Genomic DNA, 27,055 nt, shown 5'->3' with positions numbered 1-27,055 from the left:
ATTTTAATATCTCTTTCTGAATACTGTGCTTCTCTTGGATCGTTTTTGTTTGCATATTTTGTTAAAGTATCTTTGAAAAATCTCACCATGAGTCATTTTAAATTTGCATTTATGCACTTGTTAGATGCTTTTTATCCAAAGCGACCTACGTTGCATTTAAAATGCATATTTTATGAGTGATTTGCAGCATTTATATTCAAATGAACAGATAAACAAATACATATCATGCATACAATGTCTAATCACTTAATCTTAACTCCAAATGCTTCATAAGAAACCTCTTGCATGTCTTATCTTGTTACTTTACACCACAGGGCACTAACTGTGTCACGGTAGCACTGTCACTCGATATGTACCTACAGCTCTGCTAATGTCCTTTCCCATTTTCTGGACGATGCATGGACACACACATACACACACACGCACAGGTGTTTACTGGGAGCTGTGGTGACACCATCCTGATATAACCTTGAGGACTCAAAAGAAGGGACAGTATCACGCAAAGGAGAAATGAGACACACACACACACACACTTTCACAGATTGGCTGAGCATAAGCCTGTCTAACTTGCATATCCAATCTCATTTGTGTATTTCAGTGTCCCTGTTCCAGTTTTCCCAGCATTTTAACCATGGTTGCATTCTACGCCACACATCTGCTCCTCAATAGTGAGCTTGCAATAATTTTATATTTATGCAAACTAAATGCAAGGTCGTTTTCTCTTTTAATACATAGCCATGAAATAATCAGGATATGCTGCTTCTTACATTTTTCTTTTGAGAAACAACTGATAATCTGAAATATGTCTCCTTTGGAGTTTCAGAAAAGATCTCAACAATGTCTGACACTGTGCTCAGATTTAAAGGGGACCTATTATGCCCCTTTTTACAATATGTAATATAGGTCTCAGGTGTCCCCAGAATGTGTCTGTGAAGTTTCAGCTCAAAATACCCCACAGATCATTTATTATATCATTTTGAAAATGCATATTTTGAGTGGAAGCAGAACAGTTGTCATGCATGAACCTTTAAATGCAAATGAGCTGCTGCTCCCCGCCCCTTTTGCAGAATAGGACTGTGCCTTTACAGCTCGTTCCTCAAATACTCTGCTAAAAACATCTGTTTTATTTTGATTGTCATGTCTATCATGCAGAAGTCGTGCGCTTTAAACCATATTAGTTTAAACATCTGATATACGGTTTTCTTAGTGCACACATCCAAAGCACGCGCACAGAAAGTATCTGTCACACAGCATGAGTACTAAACTAAGTTGTCTTTCATGTCTTATTGCGCTTAAACTGTCAAATACACACAAGTTTATGTTAAAAACACACGATAAACAAAAACAGTCGGTTATGTCTGCAGCGTTTTCGAAAGTCTCCGTTTTCGAAGGTAGTGCAAACGACAACTGTAGCAAAAGTTATACATTATAAAAAGAAAACGCACTAGTGTAAACGAAGCCTGAGTGGCTCGTTTTTCACAACCTTGCAGAGAAAGGCTTACAAAAAAAAAATGTACTGGGTTGTTGTTTTTCACATTTGTTGGGGGACACGATTATAGCACTTACACACAGAAAAAGTCAGATTTTCATAATATGTCACCTTTAATAGTAGAGATATATTAATCTCACTATGTCTCATTAGTGTCTGTTTTTAAGAAACTTCAATCATTCTTAAATAGGTTCCAAACGAGGGTTTTTGCAATGATACCACAGAAGAACTATTTTTTGGTTCCTCAAGGAACCTTTCAGCAAACAGTTCTTAAAAGAACCAGTTTTTCCTTATCGTGAAGGACAGTTTAATAATCTAAAGAACTACTTGTATTATAAAAACCTTTTGTGCGATGAAAAAGTTCCATGGATCTTCTTCATGGAACCATCAATGCCAATAAGAAACCTCTATGCTTAAGAGTACGTGAGAACTAAATTTCCTGAGCAATGAGTGTGATTTTGTCCTGTTCTTCCAGGCTGTATTTACTCCAGGTCATTCAGGTTTATTTAGATGGCACTTGCTCACTGCAATTTTCAAATAATGTATTTACCCAGGGCTTTTATTAAGCCATTCCAATGTTAAATTGGAATGGCTTAATAAGAAACTGACCTGTTGATAATCAGCTTCCTCACAAGCTTCAGTTTCTAGAGACCTAAGACAAAATCTTCAGCAACACTCCGCCGTATTTTGCATCATCCCTTCTTTCTTCAATTTCATAAAGAAACCCATTTTCACCCAAGGATTGCTAATTTATGCATTCTCTAGTCTTCATCTGCACTGATGTCTTTCAGACATACAACTTGAACTGGAGGGTTTTTATCTAGAAAATGTGATAGCAATTGAAATGATTCACTTGTCATTTGCAAGGAAATTATGTCTCCACATGTTTTTATTCAAATAAACTTCTGCAGCCTAGAGACGGAATGTTTCAGCAAATGGCATATTCCAGCTATTTATTTTTGTTCAAATACTTTTATTTTCTAACAAAACAGTCGCACTGCAATGACACATTACGAGATTTGGGGGAATGAACTCTGCCTGCTTAAAGCTTTTTTTTATTATTATTTGCATGCATTATCTGCGCTGTTTTCGCATCCAAATCTCTAAAGGACTTATGCAAAACAGGTAACTGCACAAACATGGTCAAAACAGTGCATAACAAAGTTTGCACAGTCTAGAGAACTAAACCGGCTCTTGAAAATGCATAAAGTGCATTTGGTTGCACTGTGCATCAGGAACAGGTCTCCTCACTGTCAAAATCAAAATCACTAGAAAATGTTCACAAACATCTCTTTTAATTAAAACACAACAATAATTGCAGTAGGCAAATTTACTTTTGTGAATACAACACAATAAGCCTAATTTGCATAGAAAGGAGAACTGTTTGTGTTGAAATGAATGGCAATGATTTAATTTAAATATGCATGCACCTGGTTAACCTCAACTGAGAGTAGTTCAGTGAGATGAATGCGAAACACAACACAACCGTGAATTTGCCATGCACGCTTGGTAATAAAACGTCGCCAAATTCCAATGTGAAATGCAATTCAGTCAAATGCAAGACTCTTGATATGGTATTTACGCTATACAAGATCCATATGGTGAAAATGCCATATGGTGCCTCAGAGGAGGTGTGGATAGAGTAACAGAGAACAGAACAAGATGGATGGAGTGGACATAGGACGAGGAAGAGAGAGGAAGAAGCACGGAGTGAGGATGTGTGACAGGAAAGGAACCAAAAAGAGAGCTGGACGACAGAGATAGAGAAAAAGAGACAAGGAATCAGATGAAGTAAAACAAAGTCTCTCAGACAAGCATTTGTCCTTGACATTTCTTCATCTCCAGGCCTCGTGCAGCGTGATGACGGAGTCTGATTTAACTAGGCCACTGCCCTACTCTCAAAAACACAGACGGACAGGACGAGGTGAGACTGTGAGAAAACAAATGTCTCCGGTCCACAGCTGTTGAATGCATGAGAGTGTTCTTGAACCATCACACATTTTTGTAGGTGTTTAATCAATAATGTATGAGAGGTCTTTATTTCTTTAAAAAAGTAGTTTTATATTTCTCCATCATTTTTTAATTCGACCATGCTATTCACAATGCTTGGAACTGAATTATTTCCCTCATTAAAGGCCGGTAAGTACAAAGTCTTTGTCTTTTTGTTCCATTTCCAAATACATTTAAAATCTGTTAATTTACCTTGTAGCTGGTTGGCTTGGTTCGTACTTGTGACTTTTGTAATGAAGACTGTTTTAAAATCCCTTTGGGAAAAATGAACGGAAAGAATATCTACAGAACCGAGACTGCTGAAAAAGTGGGCAGGCACTGTTGCATTCTATAGCAACTTGACAGATAAATAAATATAGAATTCATGTCATGTGCGATCACACTTATGCAAATATATGCTACTCTACAATGACTTTTCAGCCAGAACTGTCTAAAATGTGTTTCAGTATCTTGGCGTGTCCATTAAAAGAGAGCCACATCCGATTAAATTATGAAATATTAATGATTATAAGAGCCTCTTTCCAGAAATGCCACATAAAAGACAGACAACCCAAAGAAGAAATCAGCTGTGAAGAGACTTAAAGAGCATGAGAGTGGGTGGAAAAAAAAGAGTGATAGCATGATTACACAGTTGAGTGAGACACAGAACAGAGGAGAAGAAAGGAAAACAGCCCACAGATGACACCAAAACTGGAGGCAGGAAGAGCAACCTTGGCAACAGAAGAATTCATAGACAAGGCATATCCCTCATGTAGGCAACTTTTACTGATCGCCAGCTAATAAACTAGTCTTGAAGAGAAAGTTCAGCCAAAATTAACACTCTGTCATCATTTATTCACCATCTCGTCGTTTCAAACCTGTATGGCTTTCTGTGAGATGAATAAAAAGGTAATTGGTCATTTTGACCAATGTTCACGCTACACTTAAATTGTAAGAATTCACATTTTCAAATATTTTGTCATTAAATTTTATGTTCCACGGACGAAAGAAAAATCATACGGATTTGATTAACATGAGGGTGAGCAATGGATGACAAGTTTAATTTTTGGGGTTGAAGGTATAGTTCACCCAAAAATGAAAATTCTGTCATAAATTATTCACTCTCATGTCGTTCCAAACCGGTAAGACCTTCATTCATCTTCCTAACACAAATTAAGATATTTTTGAAGAAATCTGAGTGCTTTCTGACCCTCTATGGAAGAAGGCCAAGGCCATGAAAGGTAGTAAGGAATTCATTTAAATAGTTTATGTAATTCATTTATGTGACGTCAGTAATTCAAACGTTATTTTATAAAGCTACTTTTTGTGTGCAAAGAAATTTTTTATTTTGATGAACGAAGAAGGTCTTATGGGTTTGAAACGACGTGAGGGTGAGTAATTAATGACATAATATTCATTTTCGGGTGAACTACATCTTTAAAAAAATGATATGTAATAATGTAATAACATACGCTACTGTTCAAAAGTTTTGGGTCAGCTAAATTTTTTTAAGTCATACATCATCGCCAATCTTTAATCAAAAATAACTGTTTTCTATTTTAACATATTTTAAAATGGCATTTATTTCTGTAAAAAAAAAGACAAATTTTCAGAAAACATTCTAACATGTTGATTTGGTGCTTTTTGTTATCAATGTTGAAAACAGCTGCTTAATATTTTTCTGGAAACAGTAATACAGTTTTCTTAGGATTCTTTTGAACAGTAGTGTACATCATAAGCTTGTCAAAAGCCATGAGTAGACAATAAATGATCTATAAATTCCATAATGTATTATTAATACATCTTAGCAAAATTCACTCTTAATAAAAATAAAGGTTCCACAAAGGGTATTACAGAACAATCTGCTATTGTTAGAGAACATTTTTAATTTCTATAGTTTTTAAAAGGTTATCAGTGTACTGGTGCTACAAAAAAGCCCAGGAGGGCTTTTCCTCTGTGAATGGCTGATATCTAGGACAAATAAAGTGATCTGAAGAACATATAATGTAACATCAAGAACTTATTCTCCAAAGAACCATACAGCATCTCAAAAAGCCAAGAAATTTGAAAATGGGAAGAATTACTGCAAATAATCTCTAAAGAACCCTTATTTTTATTTAAGCATAGTTCTTTATCATTCTGCATGTATGGTAAGGTAACCATCCTAACCTGATTCTCCTCGTGGGTCACTCGCATCTGTTCTTTGAGGATTGACGTGCGAGCTGCCTCCTCTTTCCTCATCACGCGTTCTTTCTTCAGCTCGGGGCTCCAGAAGCTCTTGATGCTGTTGGTGGAAGAGCCCAGCTTGCTGTCCTTTAGGTCCAGCTCCCTCCGAAGTAGCTCGTTTTCCCTCTGCATGTCCCGCAGCTGCGCTTGGAACTCCAAGAGTTCACCTCCACTGCTCCTAACCGCCTGTCGCAGCAGGGCCGACGGCGTCCCCTGGTGGTGGAGCATGGACAGCGAGCCCAGATCTCCATAAGACAGCAGGTCAGCGTGCGGGAGTCCCATTGTTGCAATATTAGGGGTGCTGCCCATGGCTGTAACCCGACCGGCATACATTGCTCGACTCGCGGCCCGACCGAGCGTCATGGTGCCTTTAGGGTAAGTAGCCGTGGATCCGACGCCTTCATGGTCACTGAAGTACATTGGGCCAGATGTTGCGTAGGCAGCGTTGAGGGACTGGATGTTCTCCATGGATAAGGTCTTGCCACCCGAACTGCCACTGTTGGCTCGACGGTGGCCCAACCGAGGAGAGCGGGGCAGCCGTGGGGAGCGAGCAGGGCTGCCCTCGATGTGGCCGACGGCGCGCGCACTGCCATACATCTCCCGAGGTTCTGTAACACTGAGAGTCTGTAAGAAAAGTCCCTTCACAGATCCACAATGATGTTTACTGCATCCTAGAGAAGAGAAGAGAAGTCACACACTTCAAAATGCAGTCAAACATTTCAAAATGGCTGCAACAAAGCAGCTTTGTGTTTTGTCTGGAACAATTCTTTGCTTTCATTTACAACAGCCTAGAGCTAATCAAAATGCAAAGACACATTGAGTTCCGTTGCGAAACATAATGACACATTGTATTCTTTTTCATTTCAGAGACAACGTAACTTCCTTCAAATTTCTGCCTGAGGTGAGTTCAAGATAACGCCAGTGTCTATTCTTCAGAAAGATGAGTCAAAATGAAAAGTGTCCCGCAGTTTTTCTCAGAGGTGGGGACCACTTGCTGCTTGCGGGGATGACGCTGATGCTGTGGAGAGGGTTGCTATGGCAACAGTGACTGAGATGATGGAGGAGAGCGCACCTGTTTTCACTCGTATGAAAAGTGAGGATGTGTGGGCATTCATGGGCATGTGAGGGAGTGAGAGAGAGAGAGTGAGAACTGTACATTTATGCTGACATTAAAAGAAGCCGGTCTTGCAGATGGCCCGGTCATCTGTGCACTTCCATGCCAGAGAAAGGACACGTTCGGCCTTCATCTTTCCGGACGGAGACCATATATAGCATGCCATACTGGACAAACAGGTAAAAAAAGGGAAAGGGCTGCACCTGAATGCCAAGATTTTTACATTTTCTGGTGCTTGCCTGTGTAAAACGCAGTTTTATATAAATATACAATAAAAACGGCAGCCAGAATTCATTGTAAAAAAATATAGTGGCAATGTTTCCGGTATTATGGGATTATTAGCAGCGTTTGTGCTTGTCTGTAGCACAAACACTGAAGGATGAGTTATGCCCAGAAGTTAGTTCAAACCTCTAAACCTTGGCATGAGCTATCGTATGATGTTTGCCTCAGGAAACACCACTAATTAAACTACAATTTCTGAAGCTTGATTTCCTGTTCCAACACCTAGTTCATGGGTTTGCTTTCCAGGAAACACAGGATAAGACGTACACTTTGAATGCACTGTAAGTCATTTTGGATAAAAGTATCTGCCAACAGCATAAATTAAACAAGCAAATGCTGCTTTTGGTCTCAACTGAAGTAGCTAACAGAGACTGAGCTGATTAATGTCAGCAGAGAAACTTCTGAATGAGAAATTAATGACGGAAAGAGCTTTTTTTGGTCAGTAATATATAGAAGCCAGTTGCTCTCCAGCATAAATGGCTTAATCAAGGTGGCAGGGTGCATATCATGAGCCACTGACTCTCTCTCTGCCACCCACTCTGATGCAGAAAACAGTGTGTGCATAGAGCCACAAAGGGCAAATTACCCAGACTTCAATAACATGATATGTTAAAAGAGAAACTGGCCAAGCGATACATCTGTTGCATGGAATCATGCAGTGCATGGTTTAAACCCAGAATTCAATTCAGCTCAAGTTAATCATTTGTACAAGGATTCATTTTTCACAGACCTTACCCTGGTAAAAACTCTTATTTGTCAGAAGTCTATCACCACAATTCGAAGCAGATCACTTATTGGCATTCAGTATGTAATAAAAGAAAAAAACTAATTTTGAAAGTACTCATTCATTTAACCTTAAAAAGTTCAGTTCCCGCACCTTTTAACAAATTAAGTCTTATCTAGACATTGCTTAATAATAGATTAGGCTATTTGTTTTAATGAGTGCACACACAAAGATACATTTATAGCCAATTAATATATAAGATCTGTGTATATCTATAAAAATGTATATTCACTACAGAAATTCCCATGACATTTCCAGACCAATTTTTCAATTCCCCCAAATTTCCAAGTATAAAACAAGGTGATGTTTCTCTTCTCAATTATATCTTAATAAAATACCAAATAAAATGATTTTGAAGCAATGGTGACAGTTCACATTATACAAATCCATTGCTTCCAAATGTCTGTCGGTCACATTGTGATAAAATATCACATAATTTCCCTTGCAATCAAGGGTTGCCAGAAACACTGTTTAAACACCAATAAATGCTTTGATCTTCTGAAGATCAGACAGAGGCCCTCCCTCATCATTCAGCCACTGGCAGAACAAATAACATCTGTTTTCTGATTGGCTTTCACCAATGTCAATCATCCCCCAAAAATCACTCCTAGAGGCTGACAGGTCATACATAATGTATATATATACATTTGAGAATGTAATGCACCTAAATTGAGATAGGTGTATTCCATATTATTCAGCTTATGAAATGTCATTTCTAACATTAAAATCGAATTTTTCTCATTTAAACACACAGAAACATTCACGCAGAAAACATCAACCGTTTATGAAGATAAATGAACACTAATATGAACGAGTGTTCATGTATTGAACCAGAACCAGAGTATGCATTGATCCTAAAGCAAATGCAACTGAAACAGCATCGAGCGACGCTTCATCTCGTTCATACTACAGCGGATTTAAGCTCATTTTCCATCATTCAAAAATAATATAATTAGCTCAAATCGATGAATCCAACCTAAATTGCGCTCCTTTGATATAAACCCCACGTAACTGGGGTGAATGGATGCCAGTGTGTCGTTAGATCACGTTCCGTTACCTTTTCAGCGTCGTCGCCGCTCCATCACTGTGCGGGTCTCCCAGCATCAGCATCAGCTTCAGCGTCCCACGTCCTGCATCCACTCCAGCATCAGCAGTCCGCTCTCTTATTGGACAATCGTAGACAAACTCCGCCCACGAACGCATAAATGCGCTTCAGATTTAAAGGGGCAGGGCAAAAAGTGACAAGAGACGCGTCCACCACATGAGGCGTTGTCATGCATGTATGCAGCCAAGTTTTATTGCACCGTATTATCACTTCTTAAGCTCAATTTGAGACCAGTGTCGCCTATAAAGAGAGAATTAACACAAGTGTTAAAACAAGGTTAAGTTATGCCCCCTCCCACACACAAACAGCAATTCTTACATGCCTCTTTATATACCACACAAAGCAATGCCTGCATACATACTGATGCACATGATTATAAATTCTACCTATATATTCTACACACACACACATATATTAGTGCTGTCAAACGATTAATCACATCCAAAATAAGTTTTTGTTTACAGAATATAATGTGTTTGTACTGTGTATATTTATTATGTATATATAAATACACACACATGCATAAGTATTTTAAGAAAAAGACTTTACGTTAATATATTTTCTATATTTATATATAACATACATTATACAAATATAAACATATATATATATATATATATATATATATATATATATATATATATGTAAATATTTTCAAAATATATACTGTACGTGTGTGTTTTTGTATATACATAATAAATATGCACAGTACACAAACATATTCTGTGAACTAAATTTTTTATTTTGGATGCGGTAAATCGCGATTTATCATTTGACAGCACTAATATATAAATATATATATATATATATATGTATATATATATATATATATATATATATATATATATATATATATATATACATGGGTAGTTGGCGTATCAATGTGTCCTATGGTGTGACAGCAAAAATGTAAAAAAATAACCTCTAACACTGAAGATTAACCTCTCTCATGCTATTTGTAACTCTAAGAATGAAGATACATTTTTCTCATGTTATTTGTGTTAAGGTTTTTTTTTTCCCTACATTTTTGCTATGTCACACCATAGGACACAGTCCGATTTTTATATGTCAACTATCCACAGGCTCTCTCTCTCTCTCTCTCTCTCTCTCTCTCTCTCTCTCTCTCTCTATATATATATATATCTTTCTATTCTGTCCCCTTCAATTATTTTTCTTCTGCTTTTTATATTTAATCTTCTTATTTAAGCATTTTTAACCCATTAAAGGTTAAAAGTCTACTTGAAAATAACTGCTGTTCTCATGATGAATTCTTTGAAGGTCACATCTAAGAAGTTTGCATTAAGTTGACGGATGAGCTACTCACCGTCTGCGGTCATGCCAATCATATGCGGCCAAGTGTGGTCATGTGACCCCTGCTGTAATTGGCTTTGATGCCTCCGGTGATTTCTGATTGGCTGACTGTCACAGACTTCCCCTCCAGCTCTTGCTCTAGCCTTGATGCTCAAGGGTGAAGACTGCCAGAGCTCTGTCTATACAATAAGCTGGACTTTGACAATTAAAAAGGAAGAGCACCAATGCATTATAAGAGGATTGTGAGCACGATTTAAGAGGAGAGCAAGATCATTTCGACCATTCTGGAAATAGAATTGCAAGACATTAAATCCATATAGTGTTCAGAATGATATTGAGAAAAAATATAGGCTATATAAGGTATAAATAAAAATGTCTTTGTGACAATCTCTTTACCGTATGTTGTCACTTTAAGCAGCTTTAACTCAGTTTCTTCTAAAAGTTATGTTAATTTCAATGTGACCTGTGAAGTTTACAGCAAATGACTTGATTAGCCTGTGCGTGACTCAACCTTACCAACCAGCTCTGTTAGTCCCTCGGTGGTGTGAGTAATGTCTCATCACACCGCCTTTACATGCTACAAGCCTTCCTGGTGCGGAGGGATTTAGCGAATATTGACGGTAAGCGTGTGTGACAGCAAAGTCCCTTTCTATAGTCTTTGGTGACAGTGGGTGGACAAGAAAACACGTAGCCTGCACAGTTACACAAACACACATAATAAGGTCAATTAACAGAAGGCAAGTCGAGGCCTGAGCTCTTACAACACTCTTCACACTCGTTTTAGTTTATCACTTTTCCTCCAAACGTTCCATTGATCTTATATAATGATATGAAGTAGCTACAGTTTCTAATTGCACAGAAAATAATTCTGTTCGAAGGGGAAAATCGTTGTATTCGAATTTTTTTTAACAAATCTAGTGTCTTCCCACAAAATCATTATTTTCCCTATCATTTCTTTCACTGGGAACGCTGAGTGCCAAACAAAATCAATTGTTACCAGTGTTTGTGGCCTTTGGGGAAATAATTTAATTACCAGAGCACAAAATATTGATTATGAGTGAGTGATTGTGATTTTTGATTCAAACCAATTTACAGAGAGCCGCAGTCTATTTCAAACTGCAAAATGATTCCATATTTCATATTAGCTATCACATTTTCAAGTCATCATAGCTCACATTGAGACAGTGGTCCTCTGATGACACCTAGAGGCCATATCAAAAAGTGCATCGATGCATCTTCGGTTGTTTGTTTTGTTTTTTTGCCAATGAATATGCAATTTCTAAATTACACAAGTAAACCGTGTCTTTTTACATTATGAGCGGGGAAATATATTATTCATTTCAGATGGAAAACAAAACTGTGATCGGTCGCTTTTTACATCTGTCAGATGTGATCAGGGCCATGCCAGAATCCACATGCAGTGTGGATCAGATCTATTGATATTTATTTAATCAGGAAAATAAAGAAAACCCATTCTAAATGATTTGCAGTAATTCACATCTGTAGCACAAATTTTGTGAGAGGAATTACACAACCACAGTGTAATACTTGGGGTTAGGCATTTAAACAAACTCTTAAAGGAATAGTTTACACAAAAAGGAAAATCTCCTGAAAATGTACTCACCCTCAGGCCATCCAAGATGTAGATGAGTTTGTTTGTGCATCAGAACAGATTTGGAGAAATTTAGTACTATCACTTGCTCACCAATGGATCCTCTGCAGTGAATGGGTGCCGTCAGAATGAGAGTCCAAACAGCTGATAAAAACATTACAGTAATCCTCACCACTCCAATCCATCAATTAACATCTTATGAAGTGAAAAGATGCATGAAAAAATCCATCATTTAGGCATTTTAATTTTAAACCGTCACTTCTGGACAAAATAAAATACACAACGCTTCCTCAATGATCAATGATTAGTTTAAAACTGTCTTCACTTGTATATGGAACTTGATCTGTACATATTTCTCTCCTGATTCAGACAAAAATACTTTTTCACTGCAACATATTTTTCAAACAACAACATATAGACTTGTATTTTAGCCAGAAGCAATGGTTTGAAGTTAAAATACCTTAATGGTGGAATTGTTTCTTACAAACACAGCTTTTGCCCTTCACAAGACGTTAACTGATAGACGGGAGCCCTTTGGATTACTGTGATAGTTTTAGAAGCTGTTTGGACACTCATTGAGCAAGTGATGTAATGTTAAATTGCTCCAACTCTGTTCTGTCGATGAAACAAACGCATCTACATCTCGGATGGCCTGAGGGTCAGTAAATGTACAGCAAATGTTTGGGAGAACTATTCCTTTAACCCCCAAGTATGAACAATCGTAGTGATACTTACAAACACCACTAAAAAAAAAACTGCCTAGGATAAGAAAGAGGATGATGTAACCTTATATGCCAATACAAGAGACAATGTAAATTTGAATTTTTTGTCTTTATTCTTCTCCAGTCTGGAAACAAATTGCAGGTTCATTATTTTCATAATCACATTACATGACATGATGCACCAAAATTTTTCTTTTTAACAGGAATACATTGAAAAGAACACAATATTTCACAATGAATACTGGACTCACATTTAGCCCATTGCACTTACAACAGTGAGTGAATTTTCATTCGTGAGAGTTTTTTTCTGAATTTTCTGTTGTTTTTCCCAGTTCCCGATTAAATTTATAATACATCCACTAAATCACTCTAAACCCTCTTTTCTGGCACAGTCATGATGGAAGCCACTTACATAGTTTTCATTGTATTTAAATTTAATAAACACAATATGTATAGAATCCCTACACAGACCAAATGTTTTCAGATTGTAAGTTTTCATTTTTTCCACTGTAGTCAACAGTCATTGAGAGCCAGCAACATATACTATGATATTTTTTTTCTCATAATAATAACAACAATCATCATTATTATTTTATACACAAAAGCACAAAAGGTTGGCAGCAAGGCCGGCGTGAAGTTGCACAAGACGGCCATCATTTTACTCATGATATTTAAACACTGTACAAAATAACCAAAGTCAGTATTTACAGCGACAGTTTGTCTGTGTGTGTGTGTTTGTGTGTGTGCGTGCACATGCCTGTTTGTGTGGATATGTCCATGTTTGAGTATTTCTATCTATATCACTGTGGCCGGCTTTTGTGGTGGCAACTTTGGCTCATGCACTTGTTATTGAATATCTCCATGGTAACAGTGATGTAGAACAGTTATTATTCTTCAGTATAGAGTCATGATTGCCTAAACAGCATTCCAGTATCAAAAGGAAAAGATTCACCTCTAATCAACGCACCTCGTGACGCAAACGAGTGCATTTTGGACATTTGGACAGTTTGTGCTTTCCACGTACATGCCCTGATTTTCATATAAATGGCATGGAGATGAATTCATGCTACATACTGTACAATGATCACATTTACGGCAAGTCTGCTTACTTGAATCATCTCCAAAGCATAGTTTTGACTGTGAAGACATTGTCAAATTTACATGTTCATGTGTCTTTAAGATCTCGTCGTCTTTTGTTTTTGTAATAATGCTCTTTGTTTTCCATCTGTCGGTTTTCTCAAACATTGCAGATATACAATGCACAAAGACCTGTTTGTGAACTTGATGTGAATTCAGTGTGGACACAATAACATTCGCAACCGAACACGGATGTAAAACGACATTTCCTGTTGAAGGAGACGAAATAACGAGTGCATAAGCTGTGTACCCGACTTGTCACCTGATCAAACTGCAGACACGAAGACCGAATAACAGCACTACAAGGAGTCTAAGAGAGCTGAGCAGAATCATGCTGCAAGCAACAGAGATGGTGGATGTCCAAGACCAACAGTCCACACAGTTAACCCTTTGGCAACAGATTCCCTGAAAACTAGGGAAGACGAGGGCTTTCAGAAACATGCCATTAAAATAAAAAGAAAGTAGCTTGATATTTTCATACATACAAGGTAAATACAAACTGTCCCTAGTCGTATTTGAACCCATCGCCACGCAGTATCGGTGAGGGACGTTGCAGTGGGAATGGTTTTACATGGATTATTGCATAGAACATTTGAAATTGGTTCAAGATATTTTTCCTAGGTGGATCTACGTAATGGTAAATGTGTTTTTGGGAACTTCTGGATGTGCGAAAGGGTGATGGTGTAGTTTTGTTGGGTTCATAGAAACATATTTTTACCTGTTTATGTACGACAATCAGATCTGTGATGAGAAACTTGAATGCGTGCAGATCACTTTCAGCAAAAAAAAGAACGAAATTGTGCTCTGTACGAATTAGCATGCTATTGCTTCAAGGAGAAAAACAACTATGTATATTATAAACAGTTTAGATTATAAATAATGACGAGAAAAAATAATATGTGAAGGTATAAATAATAATACCAAACATTAAATAAAGAAATACCAGAAATATAAATACACAAATCAATATCTTACATTAGCAGTGTTAACGAGAGATATGTACATGTTCAGCAGTATACAGTTGTGCAAAATAAATCAAGTAAGGATGATATGGAACTTTTAAAAAAATATGTGAGGTATACAAGTAAAAAATATTAGTAAGGCTCTTAATTTAAAAGAAAATTAGGCAAAACTGATAACAAGCTAAAGCAAATAAATAAATAAACAAATAAAAATAAAATATCTGGAATAGAGTAGCAATGGCTTAATGGTTGATAAAAGACAAACAAGACTATGCTAACATTCTGATATTACTGACCTCTGCACTTGACTGATAGTTTTACGTTAAATAATCAGCTTTTTACACAAGGTGCACATGGCTTCACCCTTAGAGACTCTGAAAGTTGTCTAGATATGGATTCATATATATATCTCATATATGTATACATATATATTTTTTGTGCGTGCATTCCATGTCCACGGTTTACACATTTGCATTCATTACACACATGACAAAAAGGTTAAGGAAGGAACAAAAACATTCATAGAGAGGGTCAATCATCGCCATATTGGAATGTCAAGATCTTAGAAATCAAGCATACATTTTTAAACTGGTTTTTAAAGTTTGTTTGAAGCCTTTGTAAGGCAGTCGTTCTCCTTCTCTGCTACGGTCTCTTCGAGTCTGGGCATACAAGTCTTCATTAGGACTGCAAAAAGCTAAAAACTGCAGCTGCCTAACATCTTCATGCTGTTTTCAGAAGAGGGAGGGTCACCTGAGCACAGATTATGTCATATCAGGGAAGACATAACTGTCTAGAAAAACCTGGAACGGAACAGGCAGTTTGGCATTTAGGGAATTGTAATTGCTTCAACGGCAACCGTGGAAACATTCTGGAAGAGATTTAGCCTCTGTGTTTGTTTGGTTAGGCAGATCTCATCGGATAGACCGTGCCTGTGAATTCTGTCTTAATGTTTTCATTGAAACTTCAAGGTTGGATGATACATCTGGAGAAGAGATGAAAGAAATAAATATTACAATATTTGGTATTTTCACTGCATAATTACAGTGCAGAGTTAGTCAAACATTCACAAAACACTGGCCCAGTTTACTTGCATTGTTGAGGGTTATACAATGCACTCCTCTTCTTAGCCACTAGAGGAAAGAAGAGGACGAATTTCTTACACCAGCAACACCATAAAAAGGCTAAGTACCAGTACATGTTCAAAATCTGCAGGCTTCATGAAAAGGTTTGTGAACAAATATCACATTTTCACTATAAATTTGAACAAACTTGCTCAAACTACAGCAAAAAAAATAAAAAATGTGACTAATGTATTGCATGATATACAACAAGACTTCACGTGCACTACTCAAAATGAGAGCAGTAAATAGCAGGATCAAATCTAGAAGTTTTAGAGATGCATAAGGAGTTCTTTTTCATGTGGGTATTGTGATTGGAAGGACACATCCACACCTTCCATTGTGACTGCACGAGTAAACCAAACCAATGTATGGAGCAGGATTTGGACTGGATTGGATAGTAAACAGAGTTGAATCAGATTAGCCTTGATTTAAAGAGCCCCTAAACCTGTTTTATCCCAGATTCTTTCTCTGGATCCGCACATGCACCACCCACTGACAGTAAAAGACCACCATGATACAATACCAGTTAAAGTATAGGGAGGAGGAGACAGAGCACAGGTAGATTAAGAAACAAGAGAAATGTGGTGATTACAGGAAATTAATTAAATAAGCCAATGGTCTCATTGGCTATGTTCAGCAGAGAATAAGTGGTTCAATGAGATGAGATTTTAGTCAAGTTTTCTACAAGACCACATTGCTAAATACGAAGCTAATCACTGTACTTTTTTAACATTCTCATTACTGTTTCAGTTTAATTTCTAGTACAATTCTTTGATATGGTCAACTGTGCAATTTTGATTGAGTCTTGATTAATGTGACTAATCAGAATATTTTCAGAACAAAGATGACTGAGCTTTGCCCGGATGCTAATGCTAATCCAAGACCACTGATCTGGCTGCTAATTATAGCCCACTTTAACTGACCCAATTCACCCATGCTGAAGAGCGAAAAGTTAGATCCGAACGCCTCTGATCAAGGTCAGCTAATCAGAGCTCTAACTTTTGACATTAGTATTGAGCAAGTGGCACAACTGTCCTCAAGTCCACACTGCAGATTGTCAATTTACCTTTTAATGCTTAATCCTGTTTATAATGTAAGGGAGTGACAACCGCATTCTACAACCAAATTAACTCACTAAAAATTAAGGTAGTAACAACCGCATTTACAAAAATTCTACTCAGTGTGGAGCCACACTGAACAACTAGTTGTTAATTACTTATTTAAAGGGGTCATATGATGCGATTTCAAGTTTTCTTTTCTCTTTGGAGTGTTACAAGCTGTTCGTGCAAAGATAAGATCCCTAAAGTTGCAAAGACTAAAGTCTCAAAACCAAAGTGATATTCTTTATAAAAGTTATGACTCGTCCACGCCCTCCTAAAATGGCTCATATAAACACGCCCCCACATGTCTACGTCGCTGTGTGGTAAGATTTGCAAAACACCGCCCAAATTTATTCTTGCTGTAGTATTGTTGCTGCCGCCGGCGCCAAGTCCTGGAGATGCTGTGTTTTGTTGTGAAAGTGAAACTACTTTGTTTGGGCTTCCAAAAGAGGACACAACTAGAAATCAGTGGTTAAGTTGTATTTACAACACTGTTCCAGAACAGTACAACGCAAATATTAGAGTGTGTGCAGCGTAGAGATGCGCGGTTGGCGGTTACAGCCGCGGACTCCGCGGATAAACCGCGGATCGGGCGGATGACGTGACGAAAAATAATATTGTAATTAAATTCGGGCGGGTGGCGGGCGGTTGTACCAATCAAATTTTAAAAATATATGTATACATTGTTAAATATTATCTGACTATACCTACATCCAAAAAAATCGAGCACACTTTGAAATAGTCAAATTTTCATCAGGCAGTAATATGGCTAGTCGAGTATATGCAGATCGACTGCTTGTTATTATCAGAGATGGCAACGCCGGCGAAGGAGGTACGTGACAAACTCAAAAAAGGCGCTCTCGTCTGAATCCTGACACTATAGATGCTATTTTATTCCTGCATAGTGCCAAGAAAAATTCAAACTAGACCTAAGGTCAGGCATATTAAACCAAATAGCCTATGTTATCTAGGCTACACATAGCCCATGTTTAATATAAACTTTTGAGTTCGGTCAGCTGATAATTTTACGTTCATATTGGTTTAGCCTATTCTATTCTAGACATGTTGTCTGTTAGTTATTTGGCCTCGCTTTTACGTTCCGAGGCTTAAGGCTATTTTTATGAAGGTAAAATTACGTCAATAATATTTGCATGTGCAGGGTAATATTTGTGAATGTGTACGTGACATTGCAAGCGTAAAATAAATTCGCATGCGCAAATAAGTTTTGTAAAGGTGTAAATCAAGTTATAAGCTCAAGAAAACAGGACTTGCATCATTGTACTATGTTTTGTAAGTGTAAAACATGTGTTGAAAAACTGCAACTTCATATTAATTTGAAATAAATATGATCTGTATTCTTCTGACCTACATTTTTTCCGCGCTTGCTTTTTTAGCATGCAAATTTATTTTACGCTTGCAATGTCACGTACACATTCACAAATATTACCCTGCACATGCAAATATTATTGACGTCATTTTACCTTCATATATTTTGCCAGAATTTCTTTGTCGCAACTGTGATGGCGTATATTTCATTATGCTTCAAGTTTGAGGGGATGATCCTAAGTCCATGGGTTATTGGGGCATAGACTTGTCATACAGGCAATTTAGCCTGGTCAGACTTTATGTTCGCTCAAAGAGGGATGGCATATTTATTTTTCTAATTTAAGTTTGTGGGGGTGACTGAGCCTATAAGGCTTAGCTACGATATGACGTTTTTTATTTTTTTCAACTGTTTGTCAAAACATGCGACTATAGCCTATGCCTACATTAAGATATTTATTTTAATATTTTTTTACTGCCTGTTGTTTCTTTTGGCATATAAAATAGGCATTGTCTGATAGAGATATCAATAAAGGTTCATCTGTGTCGCAGAATTGGTGTTGTTTCTGATTTCTACAAGCTCAATAACATCCACAGCAAAAAATAAAAAATAAATAAATAAAAAAATAGTCGAAAAACTGTGCCCATTAATTAGATGTGCAAGGCAAGCAGGTAAGTTTTTGGGGTTGCTATGGACAACTACAAATGTGAACATTATTAGGCTATAATGTAAATGACTTATTTTATTCTAACTTTCTATCTATTTGCTAAAAAATAAAGTGAAATGGGCATTTAGTAGTAGGCTAAATAGCAGCATGTTGAAATGATGTGCCGAAATGCGTTTTCTATTAGGCTACAATAAAAATAAAAAAAATGTAGAGTACAGTGCGTTTAATTTAGGCTATTTATTTATTTTTGTCCCTGTGCGCTGATCGGAGACGGAGTTCACTGCTGATATTCTGAGAGCTTTATAGGGTGCTTCTCATTTCTTATTTGTGCATCCTCGTTTCCTTTCCTTGCTTCCTTTCCTCGTGTCTTAGCTCCACCCCTCCAGGATGCGAGGGAAGGATGCAAGGAAAAGACGCTAGGACCGAGGAATCGAATCAAGTGAAAAGACACATCTTCGTATCCTTTAGCGTCACTTCAAAGCGTCGTCAATTAATGCTGGATTTGGCTTGCACGTTTGGATTAACTACATGTCTACATTAAAGTCATTCTCTATTCTCTAATAATCAATAAAGAAACATTCATTTAATAATAAAAATTAAAAATAAGAATAAGCCATTCAAATAAAGAGCCCAATCAGCAGATGGCGTGCGGGTGCGGTTTTAAAAATTGGTCAAAAACGTTGGTGCGGATGGATGGCGGACGGATGATGAGTTTTGTGATGCGGTTGCGGATGAAATAATAGCCCATCCGCGCATCTCTAGTGCAGCGTATTTTACGGAGGACTGTTTCCTGAACCTGGGAGGGTAGCCTACAATGGCAGCTGTGCTCAAAGGCTGTTTCTATAAAATGGGGCAATTCCAACTTTGCAAGAACTGTCTGGCGCTTCTGACTCACAGCCTGTAAGTATGTTTTCATATTTAAAGAATTTGCCACTGACTATTCAAACGTGAGTTTTGAGCAGTGCAGCGTAGCGCTTGTTGTTTGTCGTTTCTCCGATCACAAATGCAGACATGACAATTTTTATGCGGCGCGATGCAACGCAACACGTAAAAAGACAGTATAAGTAATCATAATCAGTAATTATGTCCCCACTGGATGCAACAAATGCCTCGTTTATAATGGGTTTTATTGTTTTTGTCTCATTGCACCTTAACAGCATCACAATATGGTAAGGGGTGTAACATTTCCATCACACACTTGAGTTATTCGGCCAATCACAATGCACTGGATAGCTGGTCAATCAGCACACCTCACTTCTCAGAACGATGAGCTTTGTAAAAATCAACACGTTTCAGAAAGGCGGAGCATAGAGGAGCAACAATAATGTACAGTATGTGGAAAATAATGTGTTTTTTTTTTTACCTTAAACTGCATTGCATTGCAACAAATACACAAAATAATCTTATTTTTAGCAACGTCATATGACCCCTTTAAATGTGTGTCAGAGTTGTCGCTCTTCTGTATGCTCGGTGCACTAAATCACAGGGAGGTACGTCTTGATTCATTACTGTTGCCAGATCTTGCTGGAAGCAAACTAGTAAAGAATTATTACAATAAAAACTAGTAAACTAGTTAACAATAAACTTAAATCCAAACACTGCATCTTGGAAGTAAACCACAAAACAAAATATTGCTACATGCACCCACCTACTTTATTGACTCCATAAACTGGATTGCTTTATGAGCCTAATCAGCAAGCCCAAAAAACGCTTAATAAGCGTTGCTTATAATAAGTGGATATGGCAACCCTTCTAGAGAGTGATCTGTAAAGCAGCCTTCCAAATATACAGAAAATATGATTGCTCTGTTGATGGTGAACATAAGTCTTTGGTTGCTGTAATATTACTTTGGGAAAAAATAGCAGATACCACGTTCGAGACACTAGAACATTGCTATGGTTACCATGGTGTCAATTATCACAATTTCAAAAGTGTAAGTTCTATTCCATACAAACACAAAACAATAATTTAAGGGATTTACACCCGTATTTAAATGTGGTTGTAACTCCTGAAACTTTACAGTGTGTACATGGCCATCGAGAACCAAAAATCACTCTGAGAGGAAATACTCTGTCCTCCACCTTTTCAGCTAGTCAGCTTTTTTTTTTCTTTTTTTTTTTACAGCAGTAGTTAATGTATTTGTAAGTTGCACATTTGTGAATGAAACTGTTAAAATTTAAAATGGCAATTTGTCACAGTGTCGTACACAGTAATAGACAGAATTCAGTTTGGGATTAGAATGTTTATACTTGTTTTGAGTTCTAAAGTAAAGTGAGTTCGAATAAAATACTCACCAGTGTCCTCAGGTGTACCCCACCCTCAGCTAGAGATGTTAAATTGCAGAAGCAGATTCATAGGTTTTTCCAGTTCTAACTCCAAGTCACCCCAACTAATGCCTGAGGAACGGAAAACAAAAATCAGAAAACTTTAAGACTCAGCTTCACAAGTTACATTTTGTTGGTCAGCATAGCAACCAATCCAGCTCTAACTAGCATAAAACAAAATTAATGCGGGTCTTTTCAGAAGATTAATGCATAAAATGTTTTCTCACCTTCCTATCAGCTGATCACCAAAATGAAGTAAACTTCTTCCCGAGAGCAGATACAGCTGTATGAAAGATAAGCAAAACAAAAACCCAATTAAGGTCAAAGGTGGCATATCTTAAACAATCTGGGCTGCAAACACAAAAGCTATAGATTCAATCCTAAATAGGAGTAACTCAGGAATTGGAGAATTACTAAAATCACCATCCAGCTTAGGCCTCCACCATTTTGCACTTACCCTGCACCCAGGGTATCCTTTTAGGTGCTACTCCTAATATTACTGTTGTGCAAATTGTTGTGAAAGATAGGCAACTGCTAAATGGCAACTAATTGCTATGCTCAGTCAAAACAGGGCATGTATTCTCCATAACATCTGTCTCTACCTGTTGCCAAAATTTTGATTGCTTATGAATCACAGTTCCATACCATCTCCTATTTTTCCAGCTTGTTCCACTGCTCCTCCCTGCAGGATCTTTGTAAGAACATTTTCCCCTTCAGCAGGCTGCTGTGCAGCACTGCCTATACCCCCTGGTGCTGCCTTTGAACCTGAAAAAACAAAGAAGAAATGATCTTGTTCTTAGATCAAACATAAGTAATGGATGTTCCCTATTTTGCCAAAAAACTAAACTACACTAATTACTCTGAATTAGCAGAGTTATTTCCATTTACCGATTCCTGTGGCAGGAATCTGGGGTATTTTTGCAGCCTGTGGTGCAGCTTTTGATCCAATAGCAACTGCAGGAGTTGGTGCAGGAGCAGGAGCAGGAGCGGGAGCAGGAGCAGGAGCAGGAGCAGGAGCAGGAGCAGGAGCAGGAGCAGGAGCAGGAGCAGGAGCAGGCGCAGCTGTGTCAGGTTTTGCCTGTATAGAGGCATGAGGGGACAACATTACAATAAACTTTAAGCTAATTAAAAAAATAATAATTATTATTTGTCAATTGTGCTTTGAAAGGCAATCTTATACATGACATTTATAACCAAATGTAAAAGGGTTAAATGTAAAACATACCTAAAGGAGCAGATTAAAAATAGCATAAATTGTAAGGCACCAAGAGATTTTTGAAAACTCACCATAGCAGCAGCTGGCTGGGCAGTGGGTGGTCCTCCTGGCTGTTGTCTTGCCTGTGCTGGAGCCTGACCTGGCTTAGATTGTTGCTGAGTTGTACCTGTTCCCATGCTAGCAGCTGTGGTTGTGGACTGAGTTGCTCCCATTGTGGTTGCTGGCTGTTGCCCAGGTTGCTGTGGTGGCTGCTGCTGTGTACGAGTTGTTTGTCCCAGTTGTTGTTGTCCTTGCTGCCCTGTCTCAGGTGGCTGAGGCCCTGTCTGCTTGGCAGATATTTGCTGGCCTGCTGTAGATCGCTGCTGTCCTTGCTGCGATTGTGGCTGCTGTTCTCCAAGACCCTGCTGTGGCCTGGAACCTGAAGAGGGCTCCTGCCTTCTCGATGAGCCTGGTTGCCTCTGCCCCCGTTGTCCACTTGAGCCATGGTGGTGGCTTGATGGGTCACGGGAGTAGTCTCCTGAGTCTCGGTGGCTTGCAGATCGTGGATCGGAGGATCTTTTCTGTGTGGAGGATGAAGTAACACGGCCTTCTGAACGGGTGGAAGGATCTTTTGGATGTGAACGTGAAGAACGAGACGACCTGGGATCATCTGATGAATGACGGGAAGAAGAGTGTCTTCCTGAACTACTGCCATGGTGACGGTGTTCCCGAGATGAGGTGGAAGAGGAATGTCGTTGATGTCCGTACTCATCTTGAGGCCACAGGTCTTCTTCAGGAGGCTCATCATAATCATGGTAAGTGTGCTTTACATTGCTCCTCCTGCTAGTGGATGAGTGACTTCCACTCCCATGGTGTCTAGAGCGATCTGACCGAGGTTCACGTGGTTTTTCAAACCAGTCTGTCTCCTCCTGACCCAAATGATAGGCTTTTTGGGAAATGAAGAGAGAAAGTCAATACGTTGTGCTATAGGAAACATCAGTGGCAAAAAATTGGATATGAACTCATTGAAGCCATGCAATGCTCAAATCCCGAAGAAAATAGTTGAAGAAAAAAGAAAAGGAAGCCAACAAAAAAAGCCATCAACAAGAATAACCAAAAGACAAAATGTACTGACATCTGAATCACACCATGCAGTTCATGCAAAAAGGCGTATATGGTTTCATGCACTGATTATAGCATTCACATACAACAGTAGTCCAATCTTTTGTTCACTCTACCTTCAAGGCAAGATCAGTGGCATGCAAACTTTCAATTGTTGGATGCATTTTAACTAGCAGTTTTTGAATTCAGCACCAGTTACCTTCACTGTCTGAAACAGCACAGTGCATGTCATCTGTAAGATAAGGGTCATCTGGCTTATATACATGACTCTTAGGCATATCCCTTATATGGTGGTCCTGTACATCTGGTAAGGAATGACTGGAGCCATACTGATTCCGTACATCATGGGGATCTGGCACAGAGCCACGACCAATTCCCATGGGCTTTCCAACAGGACTCAGAGGGCTCTCTTCCTCTGAGTTTTGCGTACGCATAGAAGGACGGCCACTACGACCATGTGTGCCCCTCTGTGATCTTTCCATGGCGTCCCTCTCATAAGACTTACTTCGGTAACCGCTTGAATCTCTGGAGGAAATTTTATCCATGCCATAACCTGTGGACCTTGATCGTCCGGATCCATAAAGACGATCATCCTCTTCCAAAGCCTCTCTTGATCCGTAGTACTTCAGTTGATCATAACTCTTTTTTGCGGCAGTCCTGGACACCACAGTGCAACTACCACCAGTTGATGTTGTCATGGTGTAGGAGGCTAGATCAGACTCTACATCTCGAGCTTCTTCAATTGGAGAGAACTTGGATATCTTTTGTTCCATGCCTTGCTTCCTATGTTTGCTACGTTTGGACGAAACAGCAGGTGCCAAATTTTTGGATGAGTGTTTTTGGCTTCCCATTCCCCCACTGGTACGGGATGAATGCTTATAGTCATCATAATAATAACCCGTACCACCACTTACAGTGGTACTTGAATGTCCATGGCTGTCTACTGCACTTTGATAAGTATTTGAAGTTCTTCCATACAAATTCTCAGAGCCATTGCCATAAGTTGGTCCACGTGGGCCATTCTCACTTCCATAACCTACCCGTGACATGTCAGCGGACCCCATGTTTTCTTTTGTAAGTTCATTGATATCATCAATCATGACATAATTTCTGGGGATATTTTGTTCTAGATTTGTGGCATAAACACCCTCTGTTACATATCCTGATGATGGACTTGGGATACGTTCAGTCAGAGGTTGGTCAGAGGGGCGATACTGACCATAAGCATTGTTCAGGGGTGAGGAATAGACACCACTAAATCCAGTTTCTTGAGCTGATGTTGCTATTTGAACTGAAGGATTACTGATAACTTCATAGTTTGTGGGTAGCTTCTGTTCAAGATCAGCAAGAGAGGTTTGCCTTGGCCTTTGATGAGCAGAAAGCATGTCTGCATGGGGTTGGAAGGACATACTCTGTGCAGGATAAGGTAGGGTCTGCCCTGGTAAATGTGCAGGGGGTGGTTGGAATCCCTGGTGACTGGGCTGCTGCAAACCAAGATCAGACTCATAAGTAGGCTGACCATAACTATGAGTCTGGTATGGCCCTGGGGTCTGATAGGATGAAAGTTGAGGAGGATGAGGTTGGAAGGTTCCAGGATGGGGCTCTGAGGAGGTTGGGTATGGTGTTGTCTGAAACCCAATCTGCTGATAGGCGGCAGTGGGTGGTTGTGTGGGTGTGGGCTGGGCCTGTGGATATTGATATGGAACATATGAGGAGGTAGGAGGGTACGGAGATGCATTCAAATCAGTAGTATACTGGTTAAGAGGTGCTGTACTTGGGCGTGACAACATTCCATTTTCTTCATAGGTGCCTGGTGCTACCCCAGCTAGTCGCAAATTATTCAGCTCACTGTCTGACATGTAGTCACGTGCATCCCCCATGCATCGCAGGTATACAAACTCTCGCCTCTCTCTCTCTTTAAATCTGGTTTCCTTGCGCTGAGTGATGCCCAGTTCCAAGCATCGCAACTTAGCATCAATCTCCTTTTCCTCCTCCTCTAACTCTGCCTGTTGTTTACGTAATTTGGTGGATTCTTGCTCTACGGCTTTCAGTTCACTCAGCAAGCCTGCCTTCATTGCACCTTGTACAGGACGTGGCAAAACCCTCTGGGATGCTCCGGGAGAAGTGTATATATGGGGAATTGCTGGTGTTACAATCGGTACAGGTGTCTCATCTGGAGGGGGACTGGGGAGAGTTCTCTTCACCTTTCTCATCATTGCGTTCTGCTGCTGCAAGGCAGACATCTGGAAAGCAAACATTTTAGAGATTGATTAAAATGACCATTTTCCTTAATACTATACTATAAGCATAATATTATACTTTAATACTATAAGCAAATAATAACAGTTTACATGCCAAATTAGGTCAGTCTGTTGAATATACAGGTCCTTCTCAAAAAATTAGCATATTGTGATAAAGTTAATTATTTTCTGTAATGTACTGATAAACATTAGACTTTCATATATTTTAGATTCATTACAACACAACTGAAGTAGTTCAAGCCTTTTATTGTTTTAATATTGATGATTTTGGCATACAGCTCATGAAAACCCAAAATTCCTATCTCAAAAAATTAGCATATCATGAAAAGGTTCTCTAAACGAGCTATTAACCTAATCATCGGAATCAACTAATTAACTCTAAACACCTGCAAAAGATTCCTGAGGCTTTTAAAAACTCCCAGCCTGGTTCATTACTCAAAACCGCAATCATGGGTAAGACTGCCGACCTGACTGCTGTCCAGAAGGCCATCATTGACACCCTCAAGCAAGAGGGTAAGACACAGAAAGAAATTTCTGAACGAATAGGCTGTTCCCAGAGTGCTGTATCAAGGCACCTCAGTGGGAAGTCTGTGGGAAGGAAAAAGTGTGGCAGAAAACGCAGCACAACGAGAAGAGGTGACCGGACCCTGAGGAAGATTGTGGAGAAGGACCGATTCCAGACCTTGGGGGACCTGCGGAAGCAGTGGACTGAGTCTGGAGTAGAAACATCCAGAGCCACCGTGTACAGGCGTGTGCAGGAAATGGGCTACAGGTGCCGCATTACCCAGGTCAAGCCACTTTTGAACCAGAAACAGCGGCAGAAGCGCCTGACCTGGGCTACAGAGAAGCAGCACTGGACTGTTGCTCAGTGGTCCAAAGTACTTTTTTCGGATGAAAGCAAATTTTGCATGTCATTCGGAAATCAAGGTGCCAGAGTCTGGAGGAAGACTGGGGAGAGGGAAATGCCAAAATGCCTGAAGTCCAGTGTCAAGTACCCACAGTCAGTGATGCTGGTGTTGGTCCACTGTGTTTTATCAAGGGCAGGGTCAATGCAGCTAGCTATCAGGAGATTTTGGAGCACTTCATGCTTCCATCTGCTGAAAAGCTTTATGGAGATGAAGATTTCATTTTTCAGCACGACCTGGCACCTGCTCACAGTGCCAAAACCACTGGTAAATGGTTTACTGACCATGGTATTACTGTGCACA

At 38.9% G+C, this 27,055-nt stretch overlaps 2 protein-coding genes across 2 annotated transcripts in view; both read right to left on the bottom strand.

Annotated features, from left to right (window-relative positions):
- Window positions 1-6,301, bottom strand: part of erc2 (ELKS/RAB6-interacting/CAST family member 2) — a gene marked incomplete at both ends in the record, with an annotated part of 53,774 nt that extends 47,473 nt beyond the window's left edge. Inside the window, one exon of the mRNA XM_079393001.1 lies at window positions 5,648-6,301. Coding sequence (XP_079249127.1) covers window positions 5,648-6,301 — 654 coding nt within the window. The remainder of the gene's footprint in view (window positions 1-5,647) is intronic.
- A 6,430-nt stretch (window positions 6,302-12,731) lies between these two features.
- bsnb (bassoon (presynaptic cytomatrix protein) b) overlaps window positions 12,732-27,055 on the bottom strand; it is a gene marked incomplete at its 5' end in the record, with an annotated part of 97,843 nt that continues 83,519 nt past the window's right edge. Inside the window, 7 exons of the mRNA XM_079392999.1 lie at window positions 12,732-15,715; window positions 21,240-21,341; window positions 21,497-21,552; window positions 21,915-22,034; window positions 22,158-22,257; window positions 22,557-23,410; window positions 23,786-25,829. Coding sequence (XP_079249125.1) covers window positions 21,512-21,552; window positions 21,915-22,034; window positions 22,158-22,257; window positions 22,557-23,410; window positions 23,786-25,829 — 3,159 coding nt within the window. The 3' untranslated portion in view covers window positions 12,732-15,715; window positions 21,240-21,341; window positions 21,497-21,511. The remainder of the gene's footprint in view (window positions 15,716-21,239; window positions 21,342-21,496; window positions 21,553-21,914; window positions 22,035-22,157; window positions 22,258-22,556; window positions 23,411-23,785; window positions 25,830-27,055) is intronic.

This window comes from Barbus barbus, assembly GCF_936440315.1.
Source record: "Barbus barbus genome assembly, chromosome: 35".
Classification (NCBI taxonomy): Eukaryota; Metazoa; Chordata; class Actinopteri; order Cypriniformes; family Cyprinidae; genus Barbus; species Barbus barbus.
This window is presented reverse-complemented; position numbering and strand designations above follow the sequence as displayed.